Here is an 18,828-nt window from a genome sequence, read left to right on the forward strand (position 1 = left end):
TTACAAGCATCAAAATTGAATTGAATAATAATGGAATGAAAGGAAATTCATTCCATCCACCGGCAAATGAATCTATTTATTTGCATTGATTTAGACTTGTGGTTTTCAAACCTAGTTGCACGTTAGATTTACCTAAGGAGTTTCAAACACATGCCAGAGCCTGGGTCCCATCTTGTACCATAACATCAGAATCTATAGAGGTGGGACCGAGGTCATTTAAAAATACCCAGTGAGCCTCATGTGCTGCCATGCTTGCAGATTACTTGCTTAGACATCACACCAGTATAACTTAGACTTCAGATTTTTAAATTTCATATTTCATTCTTAAAATATGTGGTCAAGATAGGAACCATGTGACTCTGCTAAAATTATGGCAAAGTCATCAACAAATATTTGGGGAGAGAGCTTTTTCCAGGAGGCGTAATGTTTTTTTTCTTTCTTTCAGATGGAGTCTTGCACTGTTGCCCAGGCTGGAGTAAAGTGGTGTGATCTCGGATTACTGCAACCTCCACCTCCTGGGCTTAAGCGATTCTCCTGCCTCGGCCTCCCAAGTAGCTGGGACTACAGGCAGGCGCCACCATGCCTGGCTAATTTTTGCATTTTTAGTAGAGATGGCATTTCAACATGTTGGCCAGGCTAGTATTGAATTCCTGACCTCAAGTGATCTGCCTGCCTCGGTCTCCCAAAGTGCTGGGATTACAGGTGTGAGTCACCGTGCCTGGCCAGGAGGAGTAATATTAATTTGAAAAAAGCAATGCCGGGTGCGGTGGCTCACACCTACAATCCCAGCACTTTGGGAGGCCAAGGAGGGTGGATCACGAGGTCAGGAGTTCGAGACCAACCTGACCAACATGGTGAAACTTCGTCTCTACTAAAAATACAAAAATTAGCCGGGTGTTGTGGTGCACACCTGTAATCCTAGCTACTTGGGAGGCTGGGGCAGGAGAATTGCTTGAATCTGGGAGCCGGAGGTTGCAGTGAACCGAGATCGTGCCATTGCACTCCAGTCTGGGCGACAGAGCAAGACTTTGTCTCAAAAAAAAAGAAAAAAAAGCAATAAACCAGCCTGGCCAACATGACGAAACCCCATCTCTACTAAAAATACAAAAATTAGCCAGATGTGACGGTTGTGATCCCAGGGATGCCTGTGATCCCAGCTACTTGGGAGGCCGAAGCAGGAGAATCACTTGAATCCAGGAGGCAGAGGTTACAGTGAGCCCAGATCGCACCACTGCACTCCAGCCTGGGTAACAGACCGAGACTCCGTCAAAAAAAAAAAAAAAAAAGAAAAAAAGAAAAGAAAAGAAAAAAGCAACACAAAAATTAGCCAGGTGTGGTGGCATGAGTCTGTAATCCCAGCACTTTGGGAGGCTGAGGTGGGAAGATCACTTGAGGTTAGGAGTTGGAAACCAGCCTGGCCAAGATGGCGAAACCCCGTGTCTACTAAAAATACAAATATTAGCCAGGCATGGTGGCGGGTACCTGTAATCCCAGATACTTGGGAGGCTGAGGCACGAGAATCGCTAGAACCGGGAGGCGGAGGTTGCAGGGAGCTGAGATCGCTCCACTGCACTCCAACCTCGGCGACAAAGTGAGACTATTTATTTATTTATTTATTTATTTATTATTTATTTTGAGACGGAGTCTCGCTCTGTCGCCCAGGCTGGAGCGCAGTGGCGCTATCTCCGATCACTGCAAGCTCCGCCTCCCAGGTTCACGCCGTTCTCCTGCTCAGCCTCTGGAGTAGCTGGGACTACAGGCACCCGCCACCATGCCAGGCTAATTTTTTTGTATTTTTAGTAGAGACAGGGTTTCACCGTGTTAGCCAGGATGGTCTCAATCTCCTGACCTCGTAATCCGCCCGCCTCGGCCTCCCAAAGTGCTGGGATTACAGGCGTGAGCCACCGTGCCCGGCCCAGAGTGAGACTCTTGTCTCAAAAAAGAAAAAGAAAAGAAAAGTGTTAATTATATTTCTGTATGTCTGGGCTCTGCAAAGTTAATCATCAGGTTCCTGGAAATTTAATTGTCTTCTTTTTTATTTTATTTTATTTATTTATCTATTATTATTGTTGTTATTTTGAGATGGAGTCTCGCTCTGTCACCAGGCTGGAGTGCAGTGGCACAATCTCGGTTCACTGCAACCTCTGCCTCCCGGGTTCAAGCAATTCTCCTGCCTCAGCCTCCCGAGTAGCTGGGACTACAGGCGCAAGTCACCATGCCCGGCTAATTTTTGTATTTTTAGTAGAGACAGAGTTTCACCATGTTAGCCAGGCTGGTTTTGATCTCTTGACCTCGTGATCCACCCGCCTAGGCCTCCCAAAGTGCTGGGATTACAGGAGTGACCCACTGCGCCTGGCCTATTATTATTATTATTTTTTTTTTTTGAGACCAACTCTTGCTCTATCGCCCAGGCTGGAGTGCAGTGGCACAATCTCAGCTCACTGCAGCTTCCGCCTCCTGGGTTCAAATGATCCTTGGGCCTCAGCCTCCCCATTAGCTGGGATTACAAATGCATGCCACCATGCCCAGATAATTTTTGTATTTTTTGGTAGAGACGAGGTTTTGAGGCCAGGCGTGGTGGTGCACACCTGTAATTCCAGCACTTTGGGAGGCCGAGGCAGGAGGATCACTTGAGGTCAGGAGTTCGAGCCAGCCTGGTCAAATGGCAAAACTCCATCTCTACTAAAAATAAAAAACTTAGCCGGGCATGGTGGCAGGAGCCTGTAATCCCAGCTACTTGGGAGGCTGACCCATGAGAATCGCTTGAAGCCAGGAGGTGGAGGCTGCAGTGAGCTGAGATTGCTCCACTGCACTCTAGCCTGGGTGACGGAGTGAGACTCTGTCAAAAAAAAAAAAAAGAAAGGAAGGAAGGAAGGAAGAAAGAAAAGAGACAGGATTTCGCCATATTGGCCAGGCTGGTTTCGAACTTCTGACCTCAAGTGATCCGTCCGCCTCTGTCTCCCAAACTGCTGGGATTATAGGCATGATACCATGATGCCTGGCCTTAATTGTCTTCTGAAGGAATAAGAAACTCAGTGCCTCCCATGTGTCTGTGCTGTCTCTGAAACAGAAACTGATAGTGGTCTTTCTAGATCTTTTCAGACCTCCGTTCCTCTTCTGCACTCCCTCTCTTGGCTTCCCTGCACTGTGGCTTCCAAGACCCACACCTAGGACTTTTGTTGGAGACTTCTCCTTGGCTACTAAAGCTTTGTCTGCTCAGGAAAAGACCAGGAAATATCTGGGAGTTCACTCCCTGTTCCCCTTAGCCAACAGCTGACAGGTGGGAGTGAGAGTGCGCAGGCCAGCTTCTCTTGTGTGGCTTTCACTGTCAAGTTTCCCTGAGGGTTCAAGCCGAAACCACCCTGCTCTTTCCCAATTTCTATTGGGAGTATTTCTAAAATCGATTGCTTGTACACAAAGCCTTATTACAGGTATGTTTCAGGGAAACCGAATCTAAGACAGTCAGCGTTACAGAGTTTTATCCCTCCTGTCAATATTAAAATTTGATATGGCTTTTAATTTTTTTAAGTTTTAATTAAATTTTTATTTGACCAAGAAAAAACTGTCTAGAATTGTGTGACATTTAAAATCCACTTAAACAAAGCAGATTACCACCTTCAAGCATCACAATTATTCAGCATAAAGAACCTTTGTTGAAACATCTTTCTCATTTATTTAGGAGGAAAAATAAATGTAGAACAGAACCAAACAAAACTTTTATATTTTTATTAAAAAATTCCAATTCCTTAAAATACCGTGAACCATCTACTGAAACTGTACTTCAACAAGGGGCAGGATTTATCTCAAGGCCATGTTCACCTGCAACCTGCTGATGAATCTCTTTTAGAAAACTGAAGTGGCTCTACTGCAATTATTGACTTGTGTCTGCTCCACTTGACTGTATGCAGATCAAAAGCAAGGTTGGTGCCTTCATAATCTCTAAATCATCTGTTTTTTTGTTTTTTTTGAGATGGAGTCTCGCTCTGTCGCCCAGAGTGGCGCGATCTCGGCTCACTGCAAGTTCTGCTTCCCGGGTTCAGGCCATTCTCCTGCCTCAGCCTCCCGAGTAGCTGGGACTACAGGTGCTTGCAACCACGCCCGGCTAATTTTTTGTATTTTTAGTAGAGACGGGGTTTCACCGTGTTAGCCAGGACCGTCCGGATCTCCTGACCTCGTGATCCGCCCGCCTCGGCCTTCCAAAGTGCTGGGATTATAGGCGTGAGCCACAGCGCCCGGCCTCTAAATAATCTGAACACGGAAACGACTGCTTTGTGCTTTTAAAGAGCTCGTATACTTCTACTCCCGTTCCCTGGGGCATCCTCTGAAACCTGATACACCAGCCTGCCTACCAGGACACTGTGTTACTGGCCCGCCGGGTGGCCAGAGACGAGCCTTACTCTACTCGAAGAAGACGCAGGTAGTCCCTCTGGGGTCCTATCTTCGTAGTAAATCCCTGATATGGCTTTTAATAATATTGTTTATAACTTTTCAGATGTGGAGAAGACTGATTCCCATTCTTAGGAAGACAGTAGGAAAGTTACACTGTAACTTTCACCCGTCCACCCTCTCCTCACCCAGCTGAATATCAGTACTCAGCACAAATGCCATTTGTGAAAAGTCACTGAGGCTGGGCATGGTAGCTCACACCTGTGATCCCAACAATTTGAGAGGCTAAGACGTCTCAGGAGTTGAGCCCAGAAGTTCAAGACTAGCCTAGGCAACACAGGGAAACTGAAAAAAAAAAAAAAAAAAAAATTAGCCAGGCATGGTGTTACTTGTAGTCCTAGCTACTCTAGAGGCTGAAGTGGATCACTTGAGCCCAGTAGGTCAAGGCTGAAGTGAGCTACGATCACAACACTGCACTCTAGCCTGGGTGACAGAGCGAGACCCTGTCTCAGGAAAAAGAAAAAGAAAAAAAGAAGTTACGGAGTCAGTTTCCCAGGAAACTTGGGAGCTCCTAGGGACCAAGAGTTTGGAAGAATTACAGTAAGGAGGTAGGAGGAAGGAACTGGCCGGGCATAAGCTGTGTGAAAACAGATCGGATGGGTTGGTGTGGATTGGTGCTGGTGAATGCAAAGAGGAGAAGTTACAGCAAAGACGAATAGTGGTGACATGAATAGAGGCCTGAAATGACTTTGAAATCATTTGAAAGTGCACTGTATAATAAAACTTAAAATAAGTTGTGTGTAGTTTTCTGGGGCTGCGCAGAATTGGTTAAGGCAGGCACGATGGCCACCACAAGGTGGTGCTCTGACTATATTCACAGCCACCAACTCGAATTTCCTCAGAGCTTTACAGTTCACCACTCCGCTCTCAGTCTTTTTGGGCTCTAACTAGGGGTCTGTCACACTCCAGCCATACTCAGCCAGCCTGCTATTAGTGCCAAGCCTTCCTCCTGGCACAATGACAGTGTAAATTTCAGCAATGGCAGAAGAGAGACAAATACAGCTGTTGTGCATTTTAGAATAATTGCTGTAGGCCATTTGGAGACAGATTTATAATAACAGCACTTATACAGACTTATACAATATTTCACTTTCCTATTTTATCCCCGCTCAACACTCTGCATCATGAACTTTTGAATTCTTTCAACTCATGTGAGTCTAGAATTATCTTCCCCTAATTTTACAAAGTGAGGCTTGCACCCTCCCCCCGACCCCGTTCCCAGAAGGCACTATGCACTCTCATCTCAACCTCCAGCCCTTTCATGTGCAATTCCTTCTGCTGGGAGCTCCGTTCACCCTCTCCCCACTCAGCTGAATATCAGTACTCAGCACAAATGCCATTTGTGAAAAGCCTCCACCTACTTCCACTCCAAGTCTGGGCTCCTTTCTTTGCCTGGGTCTTCTCCAGTTCATCCATCTACAGGCATTTCTCTCAATGATGTCTTATCTGTCACCTCCAATCCACCTCTCCTCAGCTTTCTTATCCATAGATTGTCAATGTCTATCACAATTTCCTACTTACTAAGTGGATGAATGAATGAATAAATAAATAAAGTTCTAAAGGATCAAAAATCTTTCCTCATCTTGAGTCATAGCAGAGATGGAAATATCCAGAGATTTACACCTGAACCAGAACATCTCACTGGCTGCAGTAATTGACTGCCTTTCCCCAGAAAATGCCTAAATGGTCTAAATGGAAACATTGGGGGCCCTACAGTGAGCCATAGATCAGGGGAGATCCCCCAGTGCTGGCACAGCAAGACTTCAAGGCCCATAATCTGTGCAGAAGATCTGAACAACATAGTGTACAGGGTAAGACTGTCTGTCATATATTGTAGTCTCACTAAGCGGTTTCTTGGAATTGATGTCATTGGGAGCATAAACAGAAGCAGCAAGCTTCTGTGTTGCTCCAGGTTCCTTCCACCTTCTATTTTCCTCTAGGTTTTGGGGAACATCTTACCCCCAAGGACTGTAAAATCTCTGAACTTGGGGTACCCTCTGAGTGAGTCAAAGGGACTCATGATCTGCCTGCACAGGTGTCTCATGTTTGTCTTTTGCACTAATTGCTCCCTGGTTCTGGAGCAAACCAAATAAAGGCAATCTTGCTTCAAAACCAAGTTGTCATTCTCACCCATCCTTTGTGAAACGGGTGGTGAGTGTATCTCATCTTGGATGTGGTTATGAAAAGGCTGGATTCCTCTTGGCATCATCTTTCTGGCATAAGCCAGAATTCTTTTCTGTTCATTTGTTAATTCTTTCTTCCCTGTTTTCCTCCCATCTTTCTGGAACACTCAATGAACATTCACTAGGTGCCAAGCTCTACGATGGAGATATAAAGCTGAATAACACAACATTGCCCCACCTTCAAGGTATTCACCAAATTCTAGAGTGACAGAAAAGTAAACAAATACTTATAACACATCTGAATAAGTACTGTAATGTAGGAATATATGAGGCCTTGTAAGATCAAGGGAGTGGCCACAGCATGTGGTCAGATGTTTTGAAAACAGCTGGTGGGAGGGGTCCTGGTGGGAGGGGTCCTGGTGGGAGTGTTTGCTGATTTCCGTGTGACAAATTTTGTCATTATGACTTTTTCTTTCTTTCTTTCTTTCTTTCTTTCTTTCTTTCTTTCTTTCTTTCTTTCTTTCTTTCTTTCTTTCTTTCTTTCTTTCCTTTCTTCCTTCCTTCCTTCCTTCTTTCCTTCCTCTTTCTTTCTTTCTCTCTCTCTTTCTCTCTCTTCTTTCTTTCTTTCTTTCTTTCTTTCCTTCTTTCTTTCTTCTTTTGAGGCAGAGCCTCACTCTGTTGCCAAGGCTAGAGTACAATTGCACAATCACAGCTCACTGCAGCCTTGACCTCCCCAAGCTCAGGTGATCCTCCCACCTCAGCCTCCCAACTAGCTGGGGCTACAGGCACGCACCACGATGCCCAGCAATTTTTTTGTAGTTTTCATAGACACAGGGCTTCACTATGTGACCCAGGCTGGTCTTGAACTCCTGGGCTCAAGTGATCTGCCTGATTTAGCCTTCCAAAGTGCTAGGATTACAGGTGTGAACCACTGCTCCTGGCTGACTGATTTCAATTTACCAACCGATATCACTGGAGATAAATTTAAAAAAATGGCTTTTTTGATCAGTGAGAGCTGGCTCCAGCACGTGACCATGATTTCAGCCTTGTGACACCCTGAGCAGATCCGTTCATTCTGTTCCTGGACTTTTGACCTACAGGACTGTGAGCTAGATGAGTGCTATTTTAAGCCCATAAATTTGTGCTAATTTTTAATGCAGCCATAAAGAACTAACTCAATGCTGTTTAAACCCTCTTTAAGGATGTGAAAACTAAGGCTTAGAAGCGGTAAGGAGTTTGACCAAGGCCATGAGCATCTAGCAAGTGATGAAGCTAGGATGCACAATGAGATAAGTCTGACTCAAAGGCCTGGGACCTTGTATCTTATGCTTTATGACCTCCCATAGAAAACCATGACACATAAACCACAAAAAGCCAGAACTATGAGGGACTTCATTCCCTTATTTATTTGTTTACTTTTTAGGGACCATAAAATATGCATTATTATTAAAAATGAAATTCTAAGCTAGAGGAAAATCGAATGCTGAGTGTGTCTTTGGACTTGAAGTGCCGCCTCTGTGGTTAGCTTGATATTGATTTCAGAGGAAAACACTGTGGAGTAACAGAAATTTCATATGGGACTCTACTCATTAAATGTTTGAGTTTGGCTGGAATGTCCATTTCTGCTTTTTTCCTCTAGCCTGACCAGATGTGCTTAGAAAATTTGGTTCCCCGAATATGTACATCTGTCAAAATTCCTGTCAATTTTAGCATGACTGCCAAGGGAGTGAACAAAGAGAGTTAGCGATTAACTTCAAAGAACTTTGTTGGAGAGGAATAAAGATATTTAAGGCCTATTTTGTGAACTAATTGCATTTGCATATTTATGGGATTTACTGATATAGCAGTAATTAAAAACTATTTAGTAGTCTTAAAGGACGCATAACTCAGTTGCTGTTTGCATAATAAACACTTCCTTATTATGTTTGCATAATAAACCCTCTCCCCTTGCTTCTTCCAAAAGACATCGGTCGATCTAATAGGTGCCATATCTTACTTGAAAATAATGGAGAAACAGAGTGCAAAGGCTCATGGGGATGTGAAGTGGGGACTTCTAAAAGATATATATTTTCAGGTACTTTCTTAATGATGGGCTTGGCCTGAACTTCTGTAAGAGAATCGCAGATTCAAATCCCAGATTAAGTCTTTGTTTCTTTTACCCAAGTAACGCTACTTAAGAAGTCCAAATACGGTTGGGTGAGGTGGCTTACACCTATAATCTCAAAACTTTGGGAGGCCGAGGCAGGTGGATCACCTGAGGTCAGGAGTTCGAGACTAGCCTGGTGAAACCCTGTCTCTACTAACAATACAAAAATTAGCCAGGTGTGGTGGCATGCACCTATAGTCCCAGCTACTCGGGAGGCTGAGGCAGGAGAATCACTTGAACTTGGGAGGCAGAGGTTGCAGTGAGCCGAGATCACACCACTGCACTCCAGCCTGGAAAACAGTGTGAGACTCCATCTCAAAAAAAAAAAAAAAAAAAAAAAAAACAAGTGCAAATGCCTAGCCCCTCATGATTCCAAATTTTGACTTAAATATACTGATCTGCTGGAAAGGCTAGAATGAGACTTACCACCACACTCATCCTGCCAAGGATGATGTCTGGGGAATTAGCAGAAACAATGCAGATAAAAAGCTTTCTCTGGGTGGATGTATTAGTCTGTTCTCACACTGCTATACAGGCATACCTGAAACTGGGTTATTTATTTTATTTTATTTTGTTTTATTTTTTGAAACGGAGTTTTGCTCTTGTTTCCAGGCTGGAGTTCAATGACGCAATCTCGGCTCACTGCAACCTCTGCCTTCCGGGTTCAAGCGATTCTCCTTCCTCAGCCTCCTGAGTAGCTGGGATAACAGGCATGGGCCACCATGTCCAGCTAATTTTGTACTTTTAGTAGAGATGGGGTTTCACCATGTTGGTCAGGCTGGTCTCGAACTCCTGACCTCAGGTGGTCCACAAGACTGGGTAATTTATAAAGAAAGTGGTTTAATTGACCCATAGTTCTGCATGGCTGGGGAGACCTCAGGAAACTTACAATCATGGTGGAAGGGGAAGGGGAAGCAAGGCAACATCATCCATGATGGAGAGAGAGAGAGAGAGAAGGGGGAAGCGCCATACTTTTAAACTATCAGATCTCATGAGAACTCACTATCATGAGAACAGCAAGGGGGAAATCTGCCCCCATGATCCAATAACCTCTCACCAGGCCCCTCCTCTGACACATGGGGATTGAAATTTGAGATGAGATTTGGGTGAGGACATAGAGCCAAACCATAATAGTGGATGAAAAATGCTGTATGTAAGAATAGTGAGGACGGACCATTTTTGTGAAAAATTGAAGGGTGGTAAGAGGAGCAATACCAAACCTAAAAGAACCGAGTATGAGCCAGGTGTAGTGGTGCACGCCTATATTCCTAGCTACTGGGGAGGCCAAGGCGGAAGGATCACTTGAGTTCAGGAGATCAAGAAGAGCCTGGGCAACATACCGAGACCTCATCTCTACTAAAAAGAGAAGAAATTAGCCAGGTGTGGTGGCACACACATATACCCCCGGCTATGGGAGGCTGGGGTGGGAGGATTGCTTGAGGCTGGGAGATGGAGGCTACAGTGAGCCAAGATCACACCACTGCATTCCAGCCTGGGTGACAGAGTGAGACTCTGCCTCTTAGGAAAAAAAAAAAAGCTAAAAGTACTGAGTAAACAAAATCCAGACGGGACACTAAGATTAGAAAAAGAAAGATCTAAGCCAGCTGACAGTACAGAGCAAGGCTGTCAAGGAAAGATCAGGAAGCATTGTATATAAACTACTTTGAAGACAAGTCACTCACACAAAATCATTGCCATCTTGACAGAATTCATCAGCCAATAAAGAGCCATAATGGGCAGGATTACTAGACTGTTGTTAAGTTAGCTAATGAAGTCATAATGTACCTGTATTACACATCATTAGCAATGGCCTTCCAGTAACAGATGGGCATATCAGAAAGTGCAAAGAAAAGGGAGGGAAGCATGTCCCCAGAAGGTTTGACTTAGAGTCATAGCTTACTAAAATGTGTGGCAAGAATGCAATGTCGATCATCGCCTCAATTAAACCTCTGCATAAAGGGATGCTTCTGCATTGCTTTCCCATAAAAAGTGCTACCTACATAGCTATATTGCCTGTAGCTTGCCTTTCTCTTGTCCTAATTCATCCAATAAGTAGAAGCTGACAATTCAAAGAACTGATAGGAAGAGCTGAGACTTTGAGGGCCAGATCAGTCCTCTATGATCTTGTCTCTTGATGAAGTCCCATTTATCTGCCCACCCTCTCTAAAGAGTATTTCTCAGATAAACTTTCCATAATTGTGTACCAAAGTTCCTCCACCAAGTTACATTTAAATTTCTCTTTCTTCTGAAATATTTTCAAATGTATAGCAGAATTGGATGGATAGTACAAAGAACTCCCCCAGACCCCCACAATCATTTGGGAATAAGTTAGCGACATGATCAACATGATGTGCCCTGTTTTTTTTTTTGAGACAGAGTCTCATTCTGTCACCCAGGCTGAAGTGCAGTGGTGTGATCTTGGCTCCGTGCAACCTCCGCCTTCTGGGTTCACAGGATTCTCATGCCTCAGCCTCCCAAGTAGCTGGAATTACAGGCATGTGCCACCGCGCCCAGCTAATTTTTGTATTTTTAGTAGAGATAGGGTTTTACCATGTTGGCCAGGCTGGCCTTGAACTCCTGACCTCAGGTGATCCACCCACCTAGGTCTCCTAAAGTGCTGGGATTACAGGCGTGAGCCACGGTGCACGATCTTCCCTCATTCTTGAATACTTAGTGTGCTGGTCTTACAAATAAGGACATTCTTTTGCATAATCTTGATACAATTAAAATCAGGAAACCAACATTACTACATTGCCACATTACTACTATCTAATCCACATACCTCATTTGAGTTTCAATTCTTCCCAAAATGTTCTTTATAACAAAAGGATCCAATTCAGAATCAGATATCGCACTTGTGTCTCTTTAGTCTGATAGGTTCCTCAGTCTTTCCTTAACTTTTATAACCTTGGCACTTTTGTGTGTGTGTGTTTTTGTTTTTGAGACAGGGTCTACCTCTATTGCCCAGGCTGGAGTGCAGTGGCACAATCACAGCTCACTGCAGACTCTATCTCCTGAGCTCAAGTGATCCTCCTGCCTCAGCCTCCCAAGTAGCTGGGACTACAGGAGTGCACCACCACATTAAACTAATTTTTTTTTTTTTTTATGTGGAGACAGGATGTCTTTATGTAGCTTAGGCTGGTCTCAAACTCCTGGGCTCAAGCAGTCCTCTTACTTCAACCTCCCAAAGTACTGGGATTACAGGTGTGAGCCATTTCGCCTGGCCCACCTTGGCACTTTTGAAGATGCCTGCTGTTTTGTTTGTCCCACAGTATGCCATTGTCTGATCTGGTGTTTCCTCCTGAATAGATTCAAGTTATGAATTTTTGGCAAGACTATACCGGAGGAGCTATGGAAGCTAGGTGTGCTTGTTACTATTGGGGTGTCATTCTCCTAGGCTGCTAAGTGGACAGAGCTAGGGAATATATGCATGTATGAACATGTGTAAACACACATTACATTTGTATTTATTTCTTTTCTTTTCTTTTTTTTTTTTGAGGTGGAGTCTCCCTCTGTCTCCCAGGCTGGAGTGCAGTGGCGCGATCTTGGTTCATGGCAACCTCCACCTCCTGATTCAAACAATTCTCCTGCCTCAGCCTCCCGAGTAGCTGGGATTACAGGCATGTGCCACCACGCCTGACTAATTTTTGTAGTTTCAGTAGAGATGGGGTTTCACCATGTTGGTCAGGCTGGTCTCAAACTCCTGACCTCAAGTGATCCACTGGCCTCGGCCTCCCAAAGTGCTAGGATTACAGGCTTGAGCTACCACGCCCAGCTTATTTGCAATTATTTATATATTTAGCAAATGTACTGAAAACCATGGGTTCACACTGATACCTCCAAAACCAAGTCAACACCGCATAGTTATCTTAGTTATCTCTCTTTCTGTATATACCACTTCCTTCACCAACAGTAGGAAAGCAGTTAGGCTACATTTTATTGGTAGATGAAAATTAGGTGGAGAACTTCATGGATTCTAAATGAAGGGACTGAGTGATTAGGAGAATAGAAATCAAATATATACTTTCCCCCCTTCAGTTGGCTCTGTGAAAATTTATATCAAAATTTGCCTCTATAATCTCATTTTTAATAAAAAAAAAGCAGGCAGATGTTGGAAATGGTATTTGTTTTTTCTTTCTAGAGCATCTGGGGGTGTCTAGAAATGGAAAATAGTGTTATTGTATAGAATTATGCATCATTTTCCTTAGTAATGAAAAATGAATGGGTATTCAATCAAAAAGTGAAAAAAAACTTTTATTAAATGATGTTGAACTTTAACAGTTTTCATCTTCAATGAGCCTAGAAGCATCCTTTCTAGAAGGTTACTTTCTGAATTGTGAGCAGTGAAAATTTGAGAAGCCCTCCTATTTATCAAAAATCAATGTTTCTTTTAATTAAAAGGGCTTAGGAAAAACAAAAAGCACTTTTCCATTGCATTGTTTGCAGTTGTTCTTCATTAGACAATACCAGGTTTCCATTAGCCTTGTGTAATTCAAGAGCCCAAGAACCATTGTCAAATGCTGAAGATGTTACTGCATAAGTCTGATTTAGAACAGCTATTTGGATTTCAATTATTAATGAAATTAGTGTCCTGAATGTCAGCAAGAGCACTGCCTTAGGTAAAGGCTGTAAAGGAAATCATATTAGTGTGGAATTTCCTCTCCTTAGGGGCTCCTCTTAGATTACATTATTCACTTAGCTATCTCCTGTCAGGAAAATGGAAATGTTGGCCACGGTCTGATCTTGGGGCAGAACCAAAGGGAGAAGTTAAGGGATTTCATGATGGCATCAATTCCAAAACATTTGCACGGTGCTGGTATTGCCTTTGGTCCCACTGAGTGTGTTTACAAAATAGCACCAGTAAGGATAGCATCAACTGGCAAACGGAGAAGGAGAAGAACAGAGTGGAGAAGAACCCTGTTAGGAAAAATTGAGCGGCGTTCCATCTGGTAGGCAAGTTTGCATTTCTTCTTTTTGGGATCTGCCCAGGAACGTTGGCAAGTGTAATGGCTCCCCTGTGGGCCTGCGTCCTGGTGGCTGCAGGTGAGTCCTTTTAATGATTTTACTAGGCATTAAGGATTAACTCTTAGAAGATAGAGACAATATTTGTATACACTGTGCTGTAGAACTTCTCAGGCATGTTTGCTTTTATTCATCGTCTGTAAAATACCAGTCCTGTGAAGCTATATGGAAAACAATGATTTGTTTCTGACTTTGTTCCTATGATTGCAAATACATATACATATAGCATCAGACTGTGGGGCTTTTTACACATAGCTGAAAATATGCTCTGAAATGTTATAATTACTTGATAAATCTCTGCTTTTCTAGAAAGCAAGCTCTCTGCAGCTTGATTGAGAGTTTGGTGCATTCTTTTTCAAATTTGCTTTTATGTGTGGATAATATGTTTTTATTATCCAAAATAGTCTTGGCTTCATTATCAGCTGTTAGCAGCCCAGAGAAAATGTCCGTTAGATTTGTCATGGCTACAGATATATGTATATCATTTTGGTATTAAAGGCCTTAACATCTCGTCTTACAAAATCTATATAGGTGATGAGTATATCTCTAAAGACAGGTACTATAAACTGGTAAGTTTTGAGTCTACAATTCCTCTTAAAAGTAATTTAGAAGTTAATACTTTTTTTTTTTTTAATTTCTAGAACTATAGTTCCATGGCACCAGTATTAACTCTACTGAATTGAATCATTTTAGTTAGGATACAATTGATTCTTAGTACATGTGCACAAATCAAGAATTTATGATTATGCTGGTGTTCTCAACACCCCACTTTCTTGAGGTATCTCCTAGAGCTCATATCTGAATTCTCAAGTTTTAGAATGTAACTGGAAGTGGAATGAGTCAATTATAGAGATGAGTTAGAAATTTGGTAGCCAGGAAGCTGGAAATGATTTTTTTATTGGGTAGAGAAGAAAAATAGCCACTTATCATTAAAGTATAAAAATCCTGGATGTTGAACATAAAGGATAAAAGCATATCTTAATTGTAAAAAATAAAAACAGAGGAAGTGTCATTAAATGCCAAATGGGTTTCTTAGTAGAAAATAATTGTGAACATTAAACTAAGATAAAATAGAAAAATGAAGGTAAGAAAACAGACTAAGTTCTTAACAATATCTCTCTAATGTTTTGTATTATGCATGATTTTTGTTCTAAATGTAGCAGAAAGAAGTGTTTTAATAGTGTCTGATAACCAGCGCTTACCATAAATCATTCCGTGGATACTTGTTGCAGAAAGATCTGCCCTGTGGAATTTTACTGGGTTTTACTATATTTACTTTACATATTTTACTATATTTACAAATCAAGATGATTTGTAAATGTAAGGGCACTGAACCAATCCCAGGGGACAGTGTGCTGGCATAGAAGGAGGCCTGAACAAGGAGAGCCAGCTAATTCCTGCTTCACTGCTCACCAGCCACGTAACCCTGGGAAGTCAATTAATCTCTTAGAGACTCAGTTTTCCTGTAAGTTAACTTTATTTTGGATATTCATGACAATCAGATAAGACAGCATTGTTAAATTGTAAGGTGCAATGCAAATGTAAGATATTATTAACCTGAAAACACATGCAGAAAATACCACTGGCTATTTCTGTCCAATAATATACTCCATACAACATGTCAGTCTTCTTTTTGAAAGGTTACTTGCTGTTGTCCCTAATATTCTCAGGGAGCCAGGTTACACTTAATCATGTAGCGTCATGATTAAGAGCTTGGACTTCGAATCCAGACCAGCTCTGTGTAAATATGACTCCTTTCGCTTGCAAGCTTCATGACCTTGGGCAGTGCTAACCTCACTATGCCAATAGTCCCACAACTGCAGGAATAGTGCACTCCTCACAGAGCTGCAGAGTACCTGTCTCATAAGTTTGTTGGGAACGTTGAAGGAGATCATTCATGTGAGGGCTTAGCCTGGTGCTTGGCATAAAGTCAGCATTCAATTAGTGCTAGGAATTCAATAGATAAATCTCATTTCCTTTTTTTTTATTATTATTATACTTTAAGTTTTAGGGTACATGTGCACAATGTGTGGGTTAGTTACATATGTATGCATGTGCCATGCTGGTGTGCTGCACCCATTAACTCGCCATTTAGCATTAGGTATATCTCCTAATGCTATCCCTCCCCCAGTCTCATTTCCTTTTAACCTCTCAGATATATGTGTAACTCTCTTATAATCCTACAGATACATAGTAACTAAAGCAAGAATAGTGCTTTCCATCAAAGTGCCCTGAACACTTTAAGATAGGTGCATGGGAGAGTAAGTCATTAAAACAAGGAAAACTAAGGAATAATTTTACTATGTTCTTATCTTTCTCCTTTTCAATCTCTCTTCACCTACAAGGTTCATAGCTCAGTCCCTAACACATTCTACTTTCCAGAAATCTTACAAGTGAATTATTTGAAGCTGATTATTAGCATTCAAGAAGGCAGTTTTGGCCAGGAATCTTTTCTGGGCCTGTTGATAGCTTCCATCAGTGTCTGTTGAAACATCACTGAACTGTGAGTCATTTAGTGCTTGTGTGAATGTCACATTAGCTTTCAAGGGGCATAATTTACTGTTAATTAATGGTCACTTAAATCCTTAATCTCTCTCCTGTAATTGATCTTTCTCCTCAGGCAAATTTGCATTCATAGTAGAAATGTAATTTATTATTTCTTCCCATCTTAAACAAAGAACTCTTTCCCCTTTTGGTTTATTTAAGCACATTTCCATTTGCTTATTATTTTTCTCCTTTCAGTGCTTGATTCTCTTTTGTTCCTAGACCTAGCTTCCAGAACTTTCTCTTTTTAACCAAGATTTTGACCCATTCTAGAAAATATGAGTTTATCCATAGGGAACCTATGGATTGCTTCCTAGACAAGATCGCAGAGGGGAATTTGAGTCTTTGTGAGCAGACGGTGCTAGGAACACATATTCATTTCTCAGAATTATGTTTTAATGCTGTCTCAGGTAATTTCCTGTATTGAAACATACTCATTTCGGTGTTTCACCAACTGAGACTTGAATTGGGAGCTTCCAAGCGAGGTAAACGTGAAGCTGCCCACAGCAAAGTTGGCAGGAAAAGCACTGGTCCAGCTTTGCTTTGTGCTCCTGACTTCCCTCCCCTGGGGTACACCAGCGAGAAATGTTCTCAGGTAGAGAGATTCACAGCACACTTTTTGACAATAACAGTTCACAAAAACCCCACAAATGATGCCTGATGCAAGCCACCCACCTTAGTCCTGCACGCCTGAATAGCTAACGCCATTTTAGGCATCTTCTTGGGTGAATAGTTAGGGAGTTAAAATGCTCATTAGATTCCCAGTTCCAATGGTAATGAAAGTGTATATTGCACAGCCCACAAGGAGTCTGGCATTGCACCTCCAGCATTGTTGTTAGCATTTTGGTCACACTGACATTGTTAAATCATAGAAATTGCCGCCTGTGGCGGCAAGTGACATGACATCATTCATAAAGAAATGGGTATAAACAGGATTGTCACACAGGGAGAAGCGATCTCATTTACGGTTTCCTGCTGGATCCCTCATACCTTCGGCAGCTCATCAAAATAACCATCAAAACCACTGAGAGCCCAGGCAAATTCACACGCAGGACACTACAGAGAGATTTCACTCACGCACTTTGTCAGGAGGTGTGCAATTTGCTTTGGTCCAATGACTGAGTGTCCCCTAAGGGCTGGCAAAGCTTGTGAACAAAATATCTTTTTGCAATTCAGAGAAAGCCCTCACAAATCTGTCACTTCCAATTGTTGGTGCTCATTTCTCTTGCTTCCCTTCGCCTGGCCTCAATACCAATCACAGCTCCTCTACAAATCAAGATTTTGGGGTCAGAAGAAACGGTTGTTCCCTGGAACCAGAGAGAATTTTCTCAAAACAAAGATCTCATTTTCTGACAAGTGCATTTTATTTAAGGACAGATGAAATGAGAAAAGAGATTTTTGAGGAGAAAAGTACAAATTGGGCTCCCGTTAATCCCATTGTCTAGAAATCTGTACAAGTTTTTTGGGTTAATGGGTTTCTTCATGTTTTTTTGCTTGATTTTTCTATTGAATTTTTGAATTACAAATGAAAAACCAAAAGAAAAACCAAGGGGGGAGTTAAGTTTTGGCTAAGTGTGTAGGTGGGTTTTTTCTAGATGCTAGGAGAGGATGATACAGGAATAAAGAAATTATTCTGTCTCCAAAATGCAAGATTGTTGTAAAATGGAATTGTAGGTACAGTTTTGCAAACTTGGAGATGGCATTGATTTACTTGTTTTTACAATGAGATTTCTCCATTGGGCACTTAGGCCATCAGCTTACTTTAAGCGTTTGCCAAAGGCCCCACCAGCTGGCTGTGAATTGATGCAGATTTTGGTGAGCTGAAAGCTCTATTCTAGTAAGAGCCACCGAGTCCTGAACAGTCTGAAACCTCCTAAAGAAACCAAGCTCCTCTTACTTTTATCTTCACAATGATAGTTTCTTTTCCAGGAATTCTAGCCACAGATACACATCATCCCCAGGATTCTGCTCTGTATCATCTCGGCAAGCAGCTATTACAGAAATATCATAAAGAAGTGAGACCAGTTTACAACTGGACCAAGGCCACCACAGTCTACCTGGACCTGTTCGTCCATGCTATATTGGATGTGGTAAGGACCATCTTGCCCCTTCCTATTCTTATTAACGTCTTTTAAAACAGTCTGCAGTTCATGCAGGAGCCTATGAGAGGTTATATTCTTGAGATTGTAGTTGAACTGGCAGGGAAGTTGTGCTAGATTCATTTTAGCAGTTAGGTAAAATATTCATTGGGCAACTCATGCTTTCTAGCCCCCAGTGGACACTGTGAAGGGCAAATCATCTGGATCATGGAATTAAGATGTTTTAAGAATTGTGAAGCTGAGTGTGGTGGCTCATACCTGTAATCCTAGCACATTGGGAGGCCAAGGTAGGCAGATCACTTGAGCACATGAGTTGGAGGCCAGCTTAGGCAGCTTGGTGAAACCCTGTCTGTACCGAAAATACAAAAACTAGCCAGGCATGGTGGTGCATGCCTGTAGTCCCAGCTACTCAAGAGGCTGAAGAGGGAGGATAGCTTGAGCTTGGGAG

The 18,828-nt window shown here is 42.4% G+C and overlaps 1 protein-coding gene across 1 annotated transcript in view; it reads left to right on the forward strand.

Moving 5' to 3' along the window:
• Positions 1-18,191: 18,191 nt before the first annotated feature.
• Positions 18,192-18,828, forward strand: part of HTR3B (5-hydroxytryptamine receptor 3B) — a 37,257-nt gene continuing 36,620 nt past the window's right edge. Inside the window, exon 1 of the mRNA XM_054441392.2 lies at positions 18,192-18,371. Coding sequence (XP_054297367.1) covers positions 18,192-18,371 — 180 coding nt within the window. The remainder of the gene's footprint in view (positions 18,372-18,828) is intronic.

Source organism: Pongo pygmaeus, chromosome 9 (genome assembly GCF_028885625.2).
Source record: "Pongo pygmaeus isolate AG05252 chromosome 9, NHGRI_mPonPyg2-v2.0_pri, whole genome shotgun sequence".
Classification (NCBI taxonomy): Eukaryota; Metazoa; Chordata; class Mammalia; order Primates; family Hominidae; genus Pongo; species Pongo pygmaeus.